This window comes from Zootoca vivipara, chromosome 4 (assembly GCF_965207765.1).
Source record: "Zootoca vivipara chromosome 4, rZooViv2.hap1.1, whole genome shotgun sequence".
Classification (NCBI taxonomy): domain Eukaryota; kingdom Metazoa; phylum Chordata; class Lepidosauria; order Squamata; family Lacertidae; genus Zootoca; species Zootoca vivipara.
Window position 1 is genome coordinate 64397052 of NC_142587.1, and position 22111 is coordinate 64419162.

At 40.9% G+C, this 22111-nt stretch overlaps 1 protein-coding gene across 5 annotated transcripts in view; it reads right to left on the reverse strand.

Annotated features, from left to right (window-relative positions):
- Positions 1 to 4973: 4973 nt before the first annotated feature.
- The window catches only part of EPHA6 (EPH receptor A6), a 205365-nt gene continuing 188227 nt past the window's right edge, over positions 4974 to 22111 (reverse strand). For all 5 annotated transcript variants that reach the window (XM_088668036.1, XM_088668034.1, XM_088668038.1 and 2 more), the window contains 4 exons: positions 18403 to 18552; positions 9175 to 9368; positions 7983 to 8132; positions 4974 to 7254 (listed from right to left, as the gene is read on the reverse strand). In XM_088668036.1, coding sequence (XP_088524162.1) covers positions 7140 to 7254; positions 7983 to 8132; positions 9175 to 9368; positions 18403 to 18552 — 609 coding nt within the window. In that variant the 3' untranslated portion in view covers positions 4974 to 7139. The remainder of the gene's footprint in view (positions 7255 to 7982; positions 8133 to 9174; positions 9369 to 18402; positions 18553 to 22111) is intronic.

A 22111-nucleotide genomic window follows, 5' to 3' on the forward strand; every position in this document is an offset into this window, starting at 1 on the left:
TTTGTTTCTTGGAATACAATAGCAACATTTAATATAATTTATTTTTCCATATTTTATAATATGGAATATATTGTATGTCTTTTGTGAAGGGGAAAGAGAAGGTTCCTATCAGACAATATTTGTTACTCTCATTATGTAGTTCGGCACATGGGTAAGTCTTACCTATTGATGACTGAATAACATTTGGGTAGCACTTGTATAAACTGATCAAGTGAAATTACTGTAAAATGAATTCAGTTTTAATACTCTTTTAATGTAGTTACTGCCATTCAGCACCTGCAAATGGGAAGATCCAATATGTGCCAGTCCAGCATATGAGGTTAGTTCTCATTAAAAGCAAAAAGTCTTGAGGTTGCATTTTAAGATAAGGCAGGATGCCTGTAGTGATCAAAATATAGCATGTGATCTTTAAGATGTAAGCTTCATTCTTCAAACTCTTTTTAAAAAATCATTTTTATTAATTTCCCGATAAAAACAGCCAATTAACATATCCATAATCATAATCCAATTAAAAACAATAAACTAAAATAATAAACCAAATTACAGTCCAAATTATTAATTTTTCCGGGCTCCCCATAGTCTGGACCTCTTGAAGTATATCTCCAATATCTTCTTCCTCTTCTTCTTCTTCTTCTTCTTCTTCTTCTTCTTCTTCTTCTTCTTCTTCTTCTTCTTCTTCTTCTTCTTCTATTTTCCACCTTCCGATCTTAACACTTTAAAGTTCTCTGTCCCTGGCTATGTGATTCTCAATCATGTCAGAAATCATATATCCTTTCATCCATCGAATACAGCTTTATTTGTAAATATGTATTTTTCCAACTGTCTACTTGCCAGCGCAGCTTTTCCTGACTTCATTCCAATCTTCCAATCCAGGCTGTTGTCCAAGTCTATTGTTTAGAGTTTAATGACGCAGCAACTCCCATGTTGTTAAGTTATTCCAATCCGGGCTGTTGTCCAAGCCTGTCGTTTGATGTTACACATACTGTTTGCAATATTACAATGTAAGTGAACTGTATTCCACAGATATAAGTCATTTGTGATCGATCAGCTTTCGGAGACCACAAAATCCCCCCTTCTGGGCCCTAGAAGGGGGGCTGCTAGACATCCATTTAGCCTCTCTTGCTCATAATGAAGAAATCCTGCAAACAGATGCACTGTATGTTATCCCAAATTATTGTCTCAAGTCACTACAAAGTCAGCCAGCAAGCATCTCCCATTTCCTTCGAAAAAGGGAGGAACTCTCATTTTTCTGTGCTGTGTCAAGCGCCATCTTGTTTGTTCTTCTATCTTTATCAAGTCTTTCAAGTTTAAGCAAAGCTGCACAATTGAATACTTAATAAAAGTCCATCTGTACTTTTTTACAAAAATGTTTCTTAATGCGGCTTGGCATAGAAAAACAATTGTTATTGAGAAGAAGAAAAAAGAATGTACCAATCACCTCCGTAATCCAAATACCATGATGAGAATCTTTTTGAAGTCTGAGCTTAAACACCAGGGACTGTGCCATTCTGCAGTTTTTTTCTCAGTCTTCTTCGGTCCAGACTTTATCTGTTTATTGTCCAAATCTAATTATTTTATCAAACAGATATTTCTGGCTATGAGAGTGGCTTCGGAGAGTGCCAGCCATGTCGTGCTCTGGAACCCAGTGTCCTGCCACTTGCACCTTGATGCAAGCTGACAATCTCGGACTCGGTCTATGAGACAGTCCTCCCCCACCCTGGGGAGTCTGCCAGCGCTAATTACCCCCATACCAGCCCTGAATTACTGGCACGGCTGAGGTCCTATTGTATGGGAGTCAGCCATTTCTCACCACCGGAAACAGGAAGCCTCCAATCTGAAGTATAACTGAAATACACAGGAATATTTAAGAGCTGCTGAAGAATAAGCATTTTGGACCATTGCCTTAAAAGAAACAAAAACCAGCTATTCTTTCTTTGAAAATTAACCAATGGATGGCTAAATCCATTCACCCTGATCTAGCAAGATTTTCACACACAGGGCACCCTTTTTGGATCTGAATTCATGTGTACAAAACAATGCTATGGAAGGTGGGAGAAATAATCCTGGGAACAGGTGCAAGTGACAGCCCTGTCAAGATAAAACAGAAGCTTGCATTCACCTTTCTTTGCAGTTAGGATGGGGTGGCCATGCAGTTCTCTGGTGGGAGTCAGAGCTGACCAATTCTGCCACACTTTGCAGAAATCAGATGCTGATTGAATTTCAACAAAATGAAACCAATGCTTAAGCTACTTCAGCTAGGTTTCTGTGCTACAGACCTTCCCTGAGCAAAGGTTTAACCCAACACAGACTTAAACTAAGTGAAATAAATGGGGTGATGAGACACATAATTTTGGCCTTTGTATTTCAACGCTACTATGCAGGTCTAGTGCTCAAGCATGGAAAGATTCCTATGGCGCTCAAGTTACCCAAGTTTGACTGAACAGAAGCGGAGGGCTGGATACCCATCCCCTATTTTTCATAGGCCTTTCATGATGTCTACATGTGTGCTCAGAGAGAAGGGGACACTATGAAGCTCAACTGGGAAGGACATTGCCCCGTTTACAAAAATGTTGGTAATCTGCTAAGAAGCAAATGATGAAATGCGAATCCTCAGTTTAGATAATGACATCAATAATGATAATGATAATAATAATAATAATAATATATGCACTTCAGATATATATTTGGTCTAGGTCAAGATCTCTAAAATACTACCCCACAGGGTTTTTAACTGAAAGAAAATAATGCAGTCCCTAGTTAAAGAAGAACAAAACATGTGAGAATTTCTTACCAACATTGTTATTTATGCTGTCTTCCCAATCCAATGATTTACTAATATTAAATATTAATATTTAGAAAACTGTAATGTAGATGCCTTCTCTTACACACTGGCACACACTCACACAGAGGGATTTGGCTAGAGCAAAGAGCCTTGCTACTCATTGATGATACTTAATGCCATCATGCTACAGCCCTCATAAAGGATAAAATGCTGTGTCTTATACTCACAATTTTTAATTTTTTTTAAATAAAAAAACTGACCTCTATCATATACTTATTTTCAGTCTATTTTAAAACAAAGTATGTTTTCCTCCTGTTACTAACTAATTTATATTTATCAGAAAATATTGGCATATCTATTTAATTCTAAATATGTGGAAAATCTTAGTTTGGGTGGAACAGGGAAACAGTTTTTAACACATGTTTAAAGTCCACATATATTTTTGTGTGTGAAAATGTTCAAAATAATTTGCACCATACTTTATACTTACAGAACTGGCTTCCCATCAGAGATCAAACATATAAAATGCCCCATTACCCTCCCAACACACAGCTTCTAAAACTTTGCACTTCCATTCTGGATTGAGAAAATTAGAAGGAAAAGGTTACACAGTTAGCCAAGGGAGCAGGAGGAGAAGCAAAAGAGAAAACAAAAACTAAAAGCTATTCATCAATTGCAACAAAATTAAGGAGATTTTTAACCAAGGTAAGTTACTAAAACAATCCTAACTTCATTCCTTTTCATTTTCTTTAAATGCTTATTGTTATAAAAATAGATTTAATAAATGTTTACACTGTGATTCCCCCCATCCTTTCTATTGAAAATATATATCTTGATAGAGTGATAAACCTGGAAATAAATTGCCCATAGATTGTAACTAGATTGATGAATATGCAACATGCATCTTTTCAGCCATACGAATGAAAGGGTACAGAGAATTACATTTGAGAAAGGGCTTGTCCATACAGTTCTAATAAATGTTCAGTGACTGCAGCTACTCATTTGGTAAACAAAGAGTTGCTACTCCCTCCCATATCTCTATATATAGAGATACAGGTATATGTCTTTAGACACATTTACTTGAAAGTAAGGCCCCTCCACTCTGTGCCTCAAGATGTGTCCCCAGATAAACACAAATCCACTTCTGCATTCAGATGGAAGTGCTTCTTGTGATGTTCAAAGACAGAACTTGCATAGCAAAAAATGTGCAGGCTATTGTTGCAGGCACATATGTGCAAGTTCCCTTCAAATGTCAAGCAACGCCAGCTGAATTCAGAAATGACTATGCATTTGGTAGGAGCACCAGTTCATAGATATCTGAGATTAAATTTTTAAAAAAGGAGTGCATTTTAAGAGCATTTGTTGTATTAACAGGTATCTACTTCAAACAAACAAACGAAACCCATATAATTATAGCAATGTCATTAAACAAAAGGATTTGTGCCTTTTGGCACCTCACAAATATCCAAACAGGCTTTTTCCACCAAACAGTCATTTCATGGCCACTTTAAAGTCAGCAGTGTGGAGACTGCTCCACCTAGCCATCCATCCATGTGTAGCTGCTTGCTTTGTGGACCATGCTATGACAAACCATGAAGAGAATTGCTGTGCAAGGTGGGCCTGTGTGGTGAGCAGCTGCACACAAGTAGCTCACTGCAGTGAGAAACCCTTTATAGCTGATTTTATAATGGCTTCTTGCTTGTGTAAACTAGTCCACAGTGCCAGGATTTCAAAAGATTGCTGGCAAACCCATTCAACTAGCATAAAGTTGAACGCCAAAGGTTTGGCAGGCAAGTGAAAAAGCCAAACAGCAAAGGAAAGACTTGTTTCTGAACATGAGACTGAACGTTTAAAAATTACAACTTGTATGGCTGCTTTTCCCTTAAAAAATAAAGAGCAACCCCCCCAAACATTAAAATAAGCATTTTTCCACTTCCAAAAATCATTTTGAAATACATGAAGCGAAGCAAGTGCCATCCAATCCTGCAAACAAAGCCTGACACATTGATGGGGAGGGCCTGCATGCATGAAGTCAACTTGAATATGTTGGAATGAATTCAAACTTAATTAGGCTGAAAATATTAGCATCCATTAAGTACATGAGCAAAGCAGTGGTACAGTTAAAATAAAAATATTTCACTGTCTTCATTCCACATCTTTCAAAAACCTGTGTTTCTTTTTTCCTTTTTTTGAGAAGGACTTCTTAAAAAGTTAAAAAGTAGTCTTGTCTTACAGCCAAATTACACTGAAATCCAGTTAAACGAAGAGTAAAATAAAAATAACAATTGCATGGCGAGCCAAAAAGAACTGTTTACTGAAACTAGACAAAAGGGCCAGCCTTTGAGGCTCATCTTCCTATGGACGTTAGCTTGACATACAAAAGATGCCCTTTACAGCATCCCTATCCTTTAGACTGTAAATTGTACGCTTTTAATTATTGTGAAACTCTAGTAATCAATTTGTCTTAAATCTCCCTAAAGCTGCCCATATCCATTATTAAAGTGTAAATCAGAAATGTTCAGGTATAGTGTTGCTTCACATAACTGTATCACTGCATTATGCTGTCCCTACAGGTGGCATATGTGTAATTGTGCATGGCTTTCAAAGCATGAAGATGTGCTCGTTTCTGGTACACAGCAGCATATATCCCATGCAGAATTTGTATGATGCAGTCCAGTAGATCTATGAAAGTTTTGTAGAGGTCCAGATATTTTAGAGCATTTTCTTTCACATTTATTGTATGGCTATTAAAGTTTATAACGGCAAGGACTAACTTATCTAATGTATCAGTTAAGATGGCTAAGTTAATGAGCACCACCTGATTAGTTAGTTGAATTCATATTCATCAACCTGGTTTACCTCTCAAATAGACATTCCTTGATACTGTACTGTTATTTTGTCTGCCTAGTTTGGGATACATTCTATCTTGCACAGCCTAGTACTTGGGCTTGATATTTATGGGTAATAGCATGATACTATTTGAAAATAATGCCATCACTTGAATGCTCTTCCACTCATACAGACTGAAAAACTTGACAAAGCAGGGAAAACTAAAAATATCCCAAGTCAGAAAAAGTATTGGCCGTAAAATTAACATTTTTCATGAAATTATATTTGGGGGGAAATGGCCTTTTACTTTTTTTAAATAAAAAATTGTCTGGCCTATCAAAGAGTAAATATGCCACAATAAAACTGCTATAGTTAAGCATTTTCCTATGCAAATATAGCAAATACTTGGGGGTTTGCAGCATAGGTGTACATTTATAATTACAAGGCCTGCATAACTGCACTATGCAGGATAGATGACAACTATCATGTATTGCATGTTGCTTAAAACAACCTTTCTGGGACAGTTCAGTCGAGGCATATACAGACAATTTAAAAACGAGTAACAGTAAAAGTAGCGAATAATTAATCTTACCAGTTACTCTAGACTAGGGTAAAACAGACTTCGCTAAGTTGGTGCCCTCCAGAAGTTTTGGACTACAAGTCACATCAGCCACTGGGGAGCTGTTATGATTTATATTGTAGTGGCCATTGTCTACAAACAATAAAAATCAGACTGACTGGTGAGAGTTGTAGACAAAAACCTGAAGGACCTCAGGTTGGCAAAGCGTGGGGTAAAGGTACCTTGTTTTCAAGCAAATTAAATTTAATTAATTAAACACATCACTTCACAAGCATGTGATGGCATGTCATCCTCGCAAATTGTCCAATTCAACCTGGTCACACACACAAAAAGTATTCACTGTAAGTTGTCATTGTTCATCCTGACCAAAAATTCTTACAACTTCCATACCAGCCTACCAGCAATTGAACTATTACAAAGTAAATAATACATCACAAACCATACATTTGGGATTTCCCATTACCATAAAATAAATATTTATGTCAAACTCTTTTTTTCTCGATTGCACATTGTATATTGGAAGCTAATGGTCACAAAACATGAAAAGAAATGTCCATTACTTTTTTTAAGAAAAAAAATCTATCATCAAACTCTAACACATCAAGAAGGTAGCCACTCCAAGCCTAGAAGGCTTTAACTTTCACAGAAGTCAATGAAAGTTTTCCAGGTACTTTACTGTTATACAAAGTTATACATCCATGCTGAGCTATTCACCGTTGTGCAGCAACAGTCTTGCAGTGGGCCAGGATGTTATTGGCAGTTTATTGAGGGAGGAACTATGCAATGTGATTAAAAATTTCAAGTTGGAAGTATTAACATAAACATTATGTGTTTATAGTATGAATAGGAAGTTTCAGTTCTTGAAGCTGGGAAGAGCAGAAAGAAGGATTGAGAGTATCTTCCATTTTAGAAATGCTGAGGCACAAAACACAGTTGCTTCTAGAACTTTCATACATGAAATCCCTTCTCCTGTATGTGCATCATGTGTAATCGCAAAGTCTGTAAACTGCTCACTATTCGTCTCTGGTGTCCAATAAGTACAACACCAATTCTTCTAATTTCACTGTAAGAAAAAAGTATGTTTAGGAATCACTAAACATTGCAGCTGCAGTACAGAAAACAGAATTCATATGCTTATTAGCCTTAGAATTTCTATATTACAATATGTTGTGTGATGCCTGAAATGATAATCAATGGAGGTGTATCTCTCCAACTGAAATGAAAAAGAGCCAGGAGTCCCACTGAACTAAGACCTGGCAAGTGGTTTATTTGTGAACAAAGTCTGCAATTTCATGCCTTGTAAATTAAAATTGGACAGGAGTGTGTAAAGAGATGTTTAGAATGAACATGTAATGAAGCCCTTGGCTTTTTATTTATAGTGGGCAAAACTGTCCCAAATGGCTGCTATAGTTGCACTTTCCACTAAAGTAGTACCTCGGTTTAAGTATACAATTGGTTCCGGAAGTCCGTACTTAACCTGAGGCATACTTAACCTGAAGTGAACTTTCCCATTGAAAGTAATGGAAAGTGGATTAATCCGTTCCAGATGGTCCGCATAGTACTTAAACTGAAAGTACTCAAACCGAAGCGTACTTAAACCGAGATATGACTGTACTTTTGCTCTACTGGATGAGAAATAATAACACTGGGTTATACTTCCTGCTTCTGTCCACAAGGGCCTAAAGCCTGTCTGTTTGTTTGAGGTTTCTTTTTTTGAAGGAGCAGGAGCGAATCAAACCCATTTCCCCCCAGTAAGGCACTTCTTTACAGCAGTATAAATAGTTTACTTACTCAATACTCATTCTTGAAACAATATCCATAGTTGTATACCCTGCTGCCATGAAGTTATTTTTGTATTGGCCCATTTTTATTGAGTCCAGCCAATCACTGACTGATACAAAGAAAGGGTATTCAGGAACTTCACCAGGTGAATCTGGCATTCTACAGGAGCACAAACACAGGGGCAAGAATTAAATACTGTACTTCATTTAATTCATGAGAAGGATTGCTGGCAGCTTATAAAAAATGAATTAGATCAGCCAAGCAGTAAAGTTCAGATACTAATCTAAGAGCACAGTCTAATTCACAATTATCAACCATAATTTTAGAAACAAAGGTTGCTTTTTAGTTTCAGCTTCTTTCTTTCTTTTTCAAACAATACAACAGTAGAACAATATAAAATCTCTATCCATGTAATTAATTCAGAACTGTGGTCCACCCCCACAATTTGGAACCCTGAACACAACTATGTGCATATAATTCCAATATGACCCAACCTGCTCTCCCAGACAAATATTCAGATAGGCCTTTTGAACTTCCCAGATGTTTCAATCCATTTTTTCAGCTCTATGTTTTTAGATAAAAAATATTTTTAATGCAGATTTAAATAATAGACTTATGAGTGAAAACATTTAAAAGTGAAACGGACTGGATATAAATAAATAAATACTTGTGGGTATTATTTGCTCAGTATTTTGCTAAAGTACTTTATTATTTGCATTGTGTGATCATGTGGATATACTTGTAGACATATATAAAGGATATACTTTGGGACTGAACAAATACAGATCTAGAATATTACATTTGCTGCATACATGTCTGCCAAATTATCTGAGTTAACCTAATGATATTTCCTTGTGGCAATTTCCTCAATCACAGCAGCGCTTTTTCCAGCTGTTGTGATTACAGAAATCACTTTCAAGTAGATGCATGGAGATACTTCATTCCACATCACTGTTTCCAATGTGAATGTATCCCTGGAAAGAATTTAAACCCATCAGGTGGAAAAGATGTTTAACACCTGAACTGGCCTTTGTGCATGTGATCTAGGGCAAGATGAAGAAAGAAAAGTTAGAACGTCACATGTGAATGGGGAAATTGATCACTTTTATACTGAAAACTCTATTTTGACAAATTCTGTGAATAGCATGGTGCTGTCTAGGGACTGTAATACACACAGGAAGAGCACTGATCTGCGTCTTACACAAGTACATCCTCCACTAGAGTATGAAGAGAGCTGGGGTTGCGTATCAATTTGTCTAGGAAGCTGACAATGTCGGTGAACTTTGGCCGGTGATTTCTCTCCTTTTGCCAGCAATGAAGCATTAGTTGGTGGAGAGAAGCTGGGCAGCCCATGGGAGCTGGAAGCCTGTAGCCTTCTTCTATGGATAGGATGACCTAAGTAGTAGAAGAAGAGGGATAGGGGACACAAGGCAAGTTGATATTACTTGACATTTCCATATGCAAGCTATGCCAATAAAACAGAGCCAGTAGTCAGTGTCTCAGACTGGTGTGAATAGACATGGAAGCTAAATGGTCTGCAAAAGGTCCTAATAAATAAGCTATTTTAGATGTGATGACAGAAGCCCTCCTATAAGATGTTCTGAATGCTAATCATAATAATCATCTACTATCATTTTTTGAAAATTGGGTTCTGCACATTTGGACATCTCTAAAAATCGATGCTTCCTGATACGATGGAGCCTGTTTTCATCAGTGTCTGGATACCATTGGATGGCATTTAGAATCAAGATGGCAGACCAAAACATTCCAAACTGCATGCCTCTTAAGATACTGTCATGCGGCTGGAGGAATGCTCTTCTGAGGAAGATCTGGCATTTCCACAAGACAATGTTACAGAAGAATTCTAGTATTATTAGAGGAGAAAAAAACAAAACCTCTCTATCCATATACTGTACCATACACTTTTGTAAACCTATACCATAGTAAAGTCCAGAGAAGCAGAATTTATAGTCAGAATTTGCAAGAACCTATATAAAATGAGGTGGTCAAACCCCCTCAAGTGAATAGGTTTGTGACAGGAGAACTCACTCAGACCTCCTCTATACTGTATTACACATTCACTGAATTTTACAGTGTCCCAAACCTAATCTCTCAGTTCAGTCTGTTCAGCAGCTTGCTAATTTCCACAGGAAGTTCAAAAGCCTAGCTAATGTTTATTAATTAACCAATAAGATATGAAAGATTGTGCAACACCCACAATTAATGAACACCTCTAGTATCTGCCACACAGCCTAAGTACGCATTAATCAAGACTACCACAGCTTTGAGTGAATACAATAATAATATAGTCATCTACTTGAGCAAGTAACATTTCTTATACCAGAGTAATAAAGTGAATATTAAAAAATCAATCACTGTATTAATATGTAAAATTTATGCTCTATATTTTCAAGCCTCTGTGAATTAAATATAATCTAAAATCCAAGTTCAGACACCTAGGCTAGAATTACTTTGCTTTAAGATACTGAGATTCAACATTCATGCTCAATTTATGTGTCTATGAATTTCAAGGATTTAAGATCACATCACACTCATTTTAGTTGCTTAATTATAGTGCTATATGCAGGGTGTTGTGTATTGAGTCAAAGGATTTTATATCTGTATTATTATTGTCTGTATTTGCATTAGGATAAAGTAACTGCCTTTTGGTTCCAGAGGGTACAGCTACTATTGGTTCATTTAAGCTGCTGTATTTGGATCCTCTGTCTTACTGGTTCCCTCCAAAAGGCAGCACTGTGATTGCCTGATATTGTTCCCTCCAAAATGTATCCCTTCCTAGCTAGTCCCCTGTCCCTATAAATGTAGCTTTCCTCTCCTCAGTCTTCAGTCTTGTTCACTTTAATAAAGAGCTGTTACTAGAGAACTGTCTCCAGCATGTTATGTGAAGAGAGCTGAAATCACAAACCCCACGTCACAACAACTGGCGACGAGGATGGGATCCGGAATGCTGAGGAGCGGTTAAACACAGCCCTGCCTCAGAGTCCGGATTGCAGCTGAGAACAAGACTCACTGGCCAGCTGAGAAGACGACCCTGCCCGCTAGGACAATGGAGAGTCCAAGGGTATTGGAGCCCTTCCAGCCATCAGAGCCCCACACATGGGAAGACTACGTCGAACGCTTCGAGTTCTTTGCAGTGGCTCAAGGGATCACCGATGCCAGCAAAAGAAGGGCCACATTCCTGAGCTACTGTGGGCCCGAGACCTTCAAGCTGGCCAAGGCATTACTTGCTCCAGCGAAGCTGAGTGAGACATCTCTCAAAGATATTCTTGCCTGCCTAACAAGCCACTTGGCGCCTACTGAGACCAAGATGGCCCGGCGGATGGAGTTCCATAAGAGGCAGCAGCGTGCTGGGGAGTCTGTATCCACATTTCTGGCTGAGCTCCGGAAGCTCGCTCAGCATTGCGGCTTCCAAAATCTGGAAGAGACTCTCCTGGATCGGTTTATTGGTGGTCTGAGCAGCAAGAAAGCCAGAAGACGCATCATGGCTAAAGAAGAGGTTACCCTTGCTTCAGCCTTGAAGGAGGCCACCGCCACGGAGAATTATGAAAGAGAGGAGCTTGATGCCAGTCGCAAGGCCACTAAGCCACAGATAGAAGTTGCGCATGCCATGGACGAGCTAGAGGCTACTCCGAGCCAGAGCCCAGTCCGTGGGGTCGAGTTGGTGCGTCAGGCCTGCACAGTGCACAAAGATCGCCGAGGCAGTTGCCCAGGTTGTGGCGGAAACCATGAGCGGAAGAGTTGTCGTTTCAGGGATGCTATGTGCCGGACGTGCGGAAAGACGGGTCACATCGCCAGGGTCTGTAGATCGGCGGCGTCGGGAGCAACAGGAGCACCTAGACTGGAGCATCGCAGACCGCCCACAGCAACTCGTTTTCTAAAGGACTGCCACTACGTAACGGAGATCAACGGGAGGGCCGTGCAGTTTCCAGCGCAAGGCAAGGCACACGTCAAGGTGAAGATTGAGGGTCAGCAGTGCGACATGGAGGTGGACTCCGGATCTGCATTCACCATCGTGTCGGACCAGACCGCGAAGACATTCTTCCTCAGGGGTAAGTTGCCCCCTCTGGAGCCCTTCCCGGCAACCTTGCAGTCGTACTCAGCAGGCCGCATCCATGTTATGGGAATGTGTGCCGTGAGAGTACAGTTCCGGGACAAACAGGCTGTACTCAAACTGGTGATTGCGAAGGGCAGTCGCCCCAGTCTCCTGGGCACTGACTGGTTCCCCGCCCTGGGACTGAGTATCTCAGGGCTTAATTCAATCCAAACCTGCCCTGAGATGAGCGAGGCATTATGCAAGGAATTTGCTGGTCTCTTTAATGGAAAACTGGGTTGTTACAAAGGGCCCCCAGTCGACTTCGAGTTGGACCCTGGGGTGGCCCCAATCCGACTCAAACCAAGGCGAGTGCCATTTGCACTGCAACCCAAGATCGAGGCAGAGCTGGATAAATTGGTCAAGCAGGGAGTTCTCTCACCCGTGGACTCTGCTAAGTGGGAGACTCCAATCGTCACGCCCCTTAAAGCAAATGGGGAAGTCAGGATATGTGCAGATTACAAATGTACTATCAATAAGGCACTCAGGGGAAACTCATACCCCATTCCAGTCGTATCACATCTGTTGGCTAAACTGGCTGGGGGCAAGGTGTTCGCCAAAATTGACCTGGCACAAGCTTACCAACAGCTGCCAGTAACCCCACAATCAGCGGAAGCACAGACTATTGTCACACATAAAGGGGCGTTCAGAGTTAACAGATTACAGTTCGGAGTTTGTGTGGCCCCAGGGATTTTTCAAGGGCTCATGGAACGCCTGTTAAGAGGTCTGCCGGGGGTCTTGCCATTTTTTGATGACGTTTTGATTGCTGGAAAAGACCCACAGGAACTGGTTGCGCGTGTCCGTGCAGTGTTGCTCAAGTTCAAGGAGGTGGGGTTGCAACTGAAAAAAGAAAAATGCAGTTTTGGGGTGCCAACTGTGGATTTCTTGGGGTTTAAAATTGATGCATCAGGCATCCATCCCACAGATGCTAAGATTAAGGCCATCATCGAGGCACCACGACCACAGAACAAGACGGAGTTGCAGTCATTCCTGGGACTTATTAACTTTTATCATTCGTTCTTACCCCAGAAAGCTTCGGTAGCTGAACCATTACATAGACTAATGCAGAAAAAGAATGTGTGGCGATGGGGGCGGGAGCAGCAGAAGGCTTTTGACTCCTTGCGAGGAATGCTGAGTAGCAGGAGCGTCCTTGCTCATTATGATGAGTCAAAGCCGCTGGTCCTGGCATGTGATGCCTCTCAATACGGTCTGGGGGCTGTGCTGAGTCATAGGGAACCGGATGGGTCGGAAAAGCCCATCTCTTTCTATTCCCGTACGTTGTCGCCCACAGAGCGCAACTATGCTCAAATTGATAAAGAGGCACTGGCTATTGTGTCCGGAATCAAAAGGTTCTATGATTATTTGTACGGTCGCCATTTCTCCATTGAAACGGACCACAAACCACTGTTAGGGTTGTTCAACCCAAACAAACAAACGCCACAAATTCTCTCCCCCAGAATGTTGCGTTGGTCAATATTCCTGAATGGGTTCCAGTACACCTTGACCCATGTGCCAGGGAAACAGTTGTGCCATGCTGATGCGCTGAGTCGATTGCCCCTTCCTGGCGGGAGCAATGAGGATCCTGCTCCGGCGGAGCACATTATGATGCTAGAAACACTTCCGGGGGCTCCTGTAACAGCTACGGATATAGCTGAGAAAACTAGGAAAGATGCTGTTCTCTCCCGTGTGCTCACTTGGGTGGGGAGGGGGTGGCCAGGTGGTCCGCATGAAGAAAAATTCAGGCCTTATGCGACAAGGCAGCACGAATTGTCCATGCATAAGGGTTGTCTCCTATGGGGAGATAGGGTGATCATCCCAGCACCACTGAGAAACAGGGTTCTTGAGACGCTTCACATGGGACACCCGGGAATGGTCAGAATGAAGTCGCTAGCCCGATGTTATGTGTGGTGGCCTGGAATGGACCAGAACATAGAACAATGGGTACGAACATGCAAGGCATGCCAAGAGGTGCGGCCAGAAGTGGCCAGAGCACCAGTCCACTGGTGGGAGCAGTCCAGGACTCCCTGGAGCCGGCTGCACATAGATTTTGCTGGGCCATTCCAAGGGAAGGTCTTTTTGGTTATCGTTGATGCATATTCCAAATGGTTAGAAGTGGCGATGGTCCCTAGCATGGCATCAGCTGCCGTAATCAAGGTGTTGAGGCAGCTGTTTGCTACCCACGGGTTACCTGAGACCATTGTATCAGATAATGGGGCAGCTTTTGTATCCCAAGAATTCAGGGCATTCTTGGCTGATAACTTTATAAGAGGGGTCACATCCGCGCCCTTTCACCCATCCTCCAATGGGCAGGCTGAGCGCATGGTAAGAACAGCCAAAGAATCCATTGCGCGCTTAATGGAGGGTAACTGGTCGGCTCGCATTGCGCGAATGTTATTTTTGCAGCATGCGACACCGTGTACTGCGACGGGCAAGTCGCCAGCCGAGCTGCTCTTAGGTAGAAGACTGGTAACGGTGCTGGATTATGTCCACCCAGATAAAATGCCAAACCGTAATTCAAGAGCAACCCCCCAGGCTGAGACTGACACAACAAGGTATCTCGCCCCTGAAGATCTGGTCTGGGTGAGGAACTATTCACGAGGTCCGCGGTGGGTGGCCGGTGTGATCACCCGGGCTAGTGGACCTGTGTCCTATTATGTGACCTTGGAAAATGGGCAAGTTTGGAAGAGACATATAGATCAGCTGAGGCGCCGGGCGCTCAGCAGGGAGGAGTCAGATAATTCATCCCTGGCTAATGACGCACAGCTGCGAGACCAGAGTGAAGATGGCCCAGAGGTGCAGTCACCAGGGGCTTCAGCAAATGAACCAGGGTCTGCTAGTCCTCAGGATGACGAGGTACAGGTCGGGGACCCTGAGATGTCTGGGACTCCATCTGTTCCTGATGAAACCCCTATAGCAGCCCCTCCACCACAGGTAACACCCAATCCAGAACCTGCAACACCTGTTGTCAGGAGATCAGGTAGAAGTTGTAGGACCCCACAGTACCTGAGGGATTACGTCTGCTGTGCTCACTAGGGGGGGAGGGGTGTTGTGTATTGAGTCAAAGGATTTTATATCTGTATTATTATTGTCTGTATTTGCATTAGGATAAAGTAACTGCCTTTTGGTTCCAGAGGGTACAGCTACTATTGGTTCATTTAAGCTGCTGTATTTGGATCCTCTGTCTTACTGGTTCCCTCCAAAAGGCAGCACTGTGATTGCCTGATATTGTTCCCTCCAAAATGTATCCCTTCCTAGCTAGTCCCCTGTCCCTATAAATGTAGCTTTCCTCTCCTCAGTCTTCAGTCTTGTTCACTTTAATAAAGAGCTGTTACTAGAGAACTGTCTCCAGCATGTTATGTGAAGAGAGCTGAAATCACAAACCCCACGTCACAACACAGACTTTGCGGGTGGAATGCTTCATTGTACTATATAGCTTTTGTCCTACACTGAAGACACTCCTCTTTACCCTAGCCTTTGCCACCTGGGATACACATATATTTTAGGACCTACCCTTTCCTTCTGATTGTAAATTGTTTTAACTGATTTCAATATGTTGTGTTTTTCTATTGTTGCATCCTGCCCTGGGACAGCTGTTGAGGGCCAGGTAAGAAATCCCCCCCAAAATTTGCTACTACAACTACTATATTGGGGTGGGGAATCTTTTTCAGCCTGAGGGCCTCATTCCCTTGTAGGCAAGCTTCCACAGGCATCTTGAAGCGGTGGGCATGGCCTGAGGTAAAAGTGAGTGTGGCAGAGGGGACTCTTACCTTTGCTCAGTATACTACTGTATATTCCAGTTATTCAACAGTCAGAGGTTTCCACAACCCCAACCCCACCCTTCTTCATCTGGGCTAGGATGTGGAAGGGCACATTCCAGCCAGGCAAAAGCATTTGAGAAGAACATAGACCTGGTCTAATGAGGGGTGTAACAGAATTTTGAGGGCTGGATATAGAGGGTTACATTTGGCCGTTATGTCTTAGCCCTGCTTTATACTTACCATCTGTGCAGAATGAATAAAGGTACTTTATTTATTTCTTTCAACATGAGGAAAAGTGGGTATGAGTAGGTACAAAGGAAATTGCGGGACAAAAAGGAGACAGAACCAGTAAAGACAATGTAACCAAGTTAAGTTAGAGAATTATGCCATACGTTTTCTTCTGGATTCCTTTTCATTTCATAGAATCATAGAATTGTAGAGTTGGAAGGGACCCTGAGGGTCCAATGCCCTGCTATGCAGGAATCTCAACTAAAGCATCCATAAAGCTGTCCAACCTCTGCTTAAAAACCTCCGTTGAAGGGGAGTGCACCACCTTCTGAGGAAGTCTATACATTGTTGAACAGTTCTTGTTGTCAAAAATTTATTCCTGGTGTTTAGTCGGAATATCCTTTCTTGTAACTTCTTGTTACTCTGGAGCAGGAGAAAACAAGCTTGCTCCATCTTCCATTTGACAGCCCTTTAGATATTTGAAGATGGCTATCATATCTCCTCTCAGTGGCGCCCGCCCTGTGGAATGCCCTTCCATCAGATTTCAAAGAAATAAACAACTATCTGACGTTTAGAAGACATCTGAAGGCAGCCCTGTTTAGGGAAGTTTATAATGACTGATGTTTTAATGCATTTTTTATATTTTATTGGAAGCCGCTCAGAGTGGCTGGGGAAACCCAGCCAGATGGGCGGAGTATAAATAAATAAATAAATAAATTGTTGTTGTTGTTGTTGTTGTTGTTGTCCTCTTTTCTTTTTAATAATATTTTTATTAGTTTTATAATAACAAAAATAACAGAAAAGCAAAAAAATAAAACAAAATTCAAATACCTTTGAGCATACAATTTCATACATTAAACTTTGATTTACATGTCCATACATAGCTCACATATAATTTCTTTAACTCTATTGACTTCCTCCTTCCCCCCCTCTATGTTTCTATTTATAACTAATTTAGCACTCTCTAATTCTTAATACCCTTTTCTTAAATTATACATTATAAGCCTAATTCTTGATCCATTTTTATCACAAAATTCCACTCAAAATATCATTTGGATCTTGAAAACATAATACCTATTTTCCATTTAATCTTAACACATCCTCCATACATTTAATTTGCTTCTACAGCCTCCTTATACTTCCACTTCCTTTATTAAATGTTCTTAATCTTGTAATTCTTCTCCAAATAAATTTTGAATTTCTTCCAATCATCTTCCACCGATTCCTCTCCCCGATCTCAGATTCTCCCAGTCAGTTCAGACAGTTCCATAAATTCTATCAACTTCATCTGCCAATCATCCACTGTAGGTATGTCTTCAGATTTCCAATTCCTTGCTAGCACAATTCTAGCTGCTGCCGTGGCATACAAAAAGAAAGTAACATCTTTCTTGGGCAATTCTTTTCTTGTGATCCCAAGTAAAAAGGCCTCTGGGTTCTTAACAAATGTGTTTTTAAACACTTTCTTCAACTCATTATAAATCTTATCCCAGAATCTCTTTACTTGGGGACAAGTCCACCACATATGATAAAAGGTTCCTTCCGCTTCTTTGCATTTCCAACATTTGTTATCTTTTTTGTGGTATATCTTAGCCAGTTTCACTGGTGTACGGTACCATCTATACATCATCTTTATAGATGAAAGATGTTGTATAGATGAAAGATGTTGTCCTCTTTTCCAGGCAAAACATACTCAACTCCCTCAAACATTCCTCATAAGGCTTGATTTCCAGACCCTTGATTATTTCCTCGCAGAGATGAGCTAATTTTCCATACTGCTAGGAGCGACAGTTCTGCAAATGCCTGCACAATCATGTAAAATAGCCACAATCCAACATAGGGTTGTGCATGCTCAATAATCACCCTTGTATAGCCCCACTGACAGTAATAGGGTTATTCCTAGATAGACATACCAAAGACCTTACTTCGAATGTATTACTCTAATCAGGACCAGCCTAATATATTTTGGCGTCTTAGGTGAAACACAAAATGCCCCCCCCCCACCAGCTGAGATGGGGTGGGAAGTGAAAATCAGCATCAGAAGGAAAGGGGAAAGTGAAGCTCAGCCTGGAAATCAAAGGGGGAGAGTGAAGATCAGCCTTGGAATGGAAGGGGAAATTAAAGATCAGTATCAGAATGAGAGAAGGTGGTGGTGATGGAGGAAGGGGAAGCAGAGGCAGCTTCTCCCCCCAGGGGGTCCACATCCATCGCTAGAGGCGGCTGTCTAACCCTGCTACATGGGTGGGCCGGCCCTGAATCCGGTATCAATGCAGTAAGCATTGCCACTTTCAAGAACATTTATATAAACTAATAGATTTTGTCTGAAAATACTTACATCCTGGTTAGACATCTCCCAATATGGCCTCTCTCCATATGACATTACTTCCCACATGACAATCCCATAGCTCCACGTGTCACTTGCGGAAGAGAACTTCCTGTAGGCTATTGCTTCAGGGGCTGTCCATCTTATGGGAATTTTTCCACCCTGGAAAACACATTGAAAAAATATCAATATATAGTTCTGAGAGATGGCATTCTGTTCTCTAATGAATAAGCTAATATATATTTGGCCATTGACAGAAATACCAGCTTTCCCCTGAAATCTCATTTACTAATTTGAGACCGCTTGAATAGTATCACAATTAGAGCATTTTATGTTCTTTAACATTCATGTAATTAATCAGACCACATCATGTGGCATCTTTAATAACTTCTAAGCTATATCTGAAAGCTCATCAAATATAATGAGAATAACTGCAGAAACAAAGCACACAAAGTCAATTGAACAGGGTGGAAATTATTATTTCCTTTAACATTTATCATTATTAAGGTTTCATTTTTAATATATTCCAAAATCCCTTGGTAGGTTATAAACAAGCTGTGGTTCTGCACACATAAGCAGAAATCCCATTGAAATTGATGTGTGCAGTATAGGTTTATTCTGAAACAAATCATTGGTGTGTGTGTGTGTGTGAATATGCAAAACAAGTATACACAATACATATGTGTGTGGTGTGTCCGTGTATTACAAGATGAAAATTTGGTTACTTTAGAAAAAGAAGGAGTTATATTAATCTGCTGCACCAAAAACAGAGGGTCCTGTAGCATCTTCAGATGCAATCTCAACACCACTTATTTGGAATTAAGAACCCCATTAAAATAATTCCATAGGACATATTTCTGATCAGACACGGATAACACTTGCAGATTTATTGTGGAGTAAGACTGCTTGGAGGAGAGTACACCAGACGAAGTGATCTCTAGTACAGTCATACCTCGGTTTAAGTACGCTTCCGTTTGAGTACTTTCAGTTTAAGTACTCCATGGACCTGTCTGGAACAGATTAATCCACTTTCCATTACTTTCAATGGGAAAGTTCGCTTCAGGTTAAGTATGCTTCAGGTTAAGTACGGACTTCCAGAACCAATTACACTCATACTTCGGGTTAAGTGCGCTTCAGGTTGAGTACTCCGCAGACCCGTCTGGAACGGATTAATCCTCTTTCCATTACAGTGGTGCCTCGACTTATGAAGGCGATCCGTTCCGCGGCACTCTTCATAAGTCGAGGTCTTCGGTTGTCTAAGCGCCCATTGTGCGATTTCGCACTTCTGCACATGCGCGGACCACGTGCGCCGCTTCTGCGCAGGCGCAGAACGTGTGCGCAGCGAAAAGACTTCTGGGGTTGTCGACTTCGTAAGTCGAAACTTTCAGAAGTCGAAGCATTCATATGTCGAGGTACCACTGTACTTTCAATGGGAAAGTTCGCTTCAGGTTAAGTACGCTTCAGTTTAAGTACTCCGTGGACCGTCTGGAATGGATTAATCCACTTTCCATTACTTTCAATGGGAAAGTTCGCTTCAGGTTAAGTACCCTTCAGGTTAAGTACAGACTTCCGGAACCAATTGTGTACTTAAACCGAGGTACCACTGTACATTAAAGCTTATGCCACCAACATGGCACATTCCATGCCCAAGCGGGAGACATTAGAAGACTTTTGGAATCCCAAGGTTTTCAGACGTACAATTTTTTTTTAAAAAAAAAAGCCTAAAGGGGAGGTATCTGATTGGCAACTGCGACATGATGTTGAACTAGATGGGGCATTGGGCTAATTCAGCAGAGCTCTCCCTAGTATTTTAATCCTTTGCCCCATTCTCTTATTGTTTTTTACTGACTAGTTAAAACTTTCCTTTTCCAGTGAGCATTTATCTTGCTAGGCAGATGATTTTTTTGCAGCAGACCCTCATTTTTAGAATGCTTTAATCTGCTGCTGTTTTTATGGCTTTTATGGAATTGTTTTATGTTTAATTCTTGCCAGCCATCCTGAGTGATGCAAGTGCATTGGAAGGATGGTGAATAAGTTTTCTGCATCTACATCAATGTCTGCTTCATGTGTTTTTCTAATCCTGTTTAAGGGTGTGCTTAATTTACAATTCAAAATTGCAGTAGCACTTCCAATCAAGGCAAGCAACCTACTTGATCATTCTGAAGAATGTTTGCCTAGATTATTCTCAATAAAGTACATACCAATGTTCCTGTATATTAAGGAAAACAAACAGAAAAAGGAATGGCAAAACAGAATTAACAAAATTCATAAAGGTGCGTCTATTCATGCTCAGCATTGTGACATAAGACAATCTCTTATGTTACTGCTAATAGCAGAAGGAAATTATACTGTTAATATTCATACAGACACTGAATTACTTGGGTAAGTCATTATATGCACAGGAATGGGAAACTTCATTACTTAATTACTTTTGTAAAGTATATTTTAATGTAAAAAATCTTTTACACTTTTTGTATAGATAAGTGAAAGGCTGAAACTAAATAAGATCTGTTCATGAATAATAGAAGGGCAGATTTGCTTCTGCACAGCTAAAATAATATTTCCAGCACTCGATCAAAGTAATAAAAAACTCTAGCCCTGCTGGGCATCTTCTTTCTGATAATACTCATATAAAAATATTTATTAAACTCTATTGTATATAATGTGCTCCATCACCAAATTAAAATAAATATCCATTGTTATCAACATGTAATTTCTACAGCCGATCGATCAAAACTGTCACTATCCTCATACGGCAAAACTTCATATGAGCAAGCATTTCCCCTCTTGCTTTCTGAAGCCATGGTGCATTTTACCTCATTTCTTAAATTTATAATGAGCTTGGGGAAATGCTAATTTTGCTTTCCTGTTATAACACAGCAGTAATGGTACTATTCAAATGCTTATGATGTAGTCTGTTTTCATCTGCTGCATCCTGAATTATTCTTGATTGCAGCTCAGAGACAAGATGCCACTATGTGCTGCCACAAACTCCTTATCTAATGAGTAAGTGGAGTGCCAGATCACTCAAGCAGAGCAGCATATTGTTTCAGCAGGTCCCATATTACTGAAATAAAAGTTTTAACACCAGCCCACAGGCCTTTACAGGTTGGAAACAGGGCAAATTGTCTTAAAGGCAATTGACTGAAAGACCTAGTTTTCCTGGTTCTCATAGTCCAGCTCTCTATAAACCCAAATTGTATCTCTCTAACCTGCAGCATTATCACATGTGAAATAGGAAGGCTGAGACCATGCTCCACTGTTGCACATGTGCCCATATCTGTAGCTACCCAGTGGCTAACAGCTATGGCCAGTAGCAGGTGGAAGGATGGGGTGACATCACTCACCAGGCATCTGATACTCCTACAGCACACCAACCTCCCCGCTGCCTCACCCCTCCCCTTCTTGGTTACCAGTGGCGATCTCCATGTTGGGGAAGCCAGGTGATCAACGCTGCCCTACCAACTGCTACTAGCTTTTCTGCTACAACATCTACTAATATCGCTGAACTGGGTTGGGTTGGGATCCATCTGTCTCAGGAGATACTGGACAATCAATGAACACATGCTCAGCGATTTTAATGGCCATTACATGTCAACAGACTATGCAAGCTGTCAGGACTGTAGCACAAATATAGCAAGCATGAAGCAAATGACAATAGTATCAAAGGTAAGCGATTGAAATATGAAGGGGAGATGTAGAGCAGCAAGAATATAGGCTG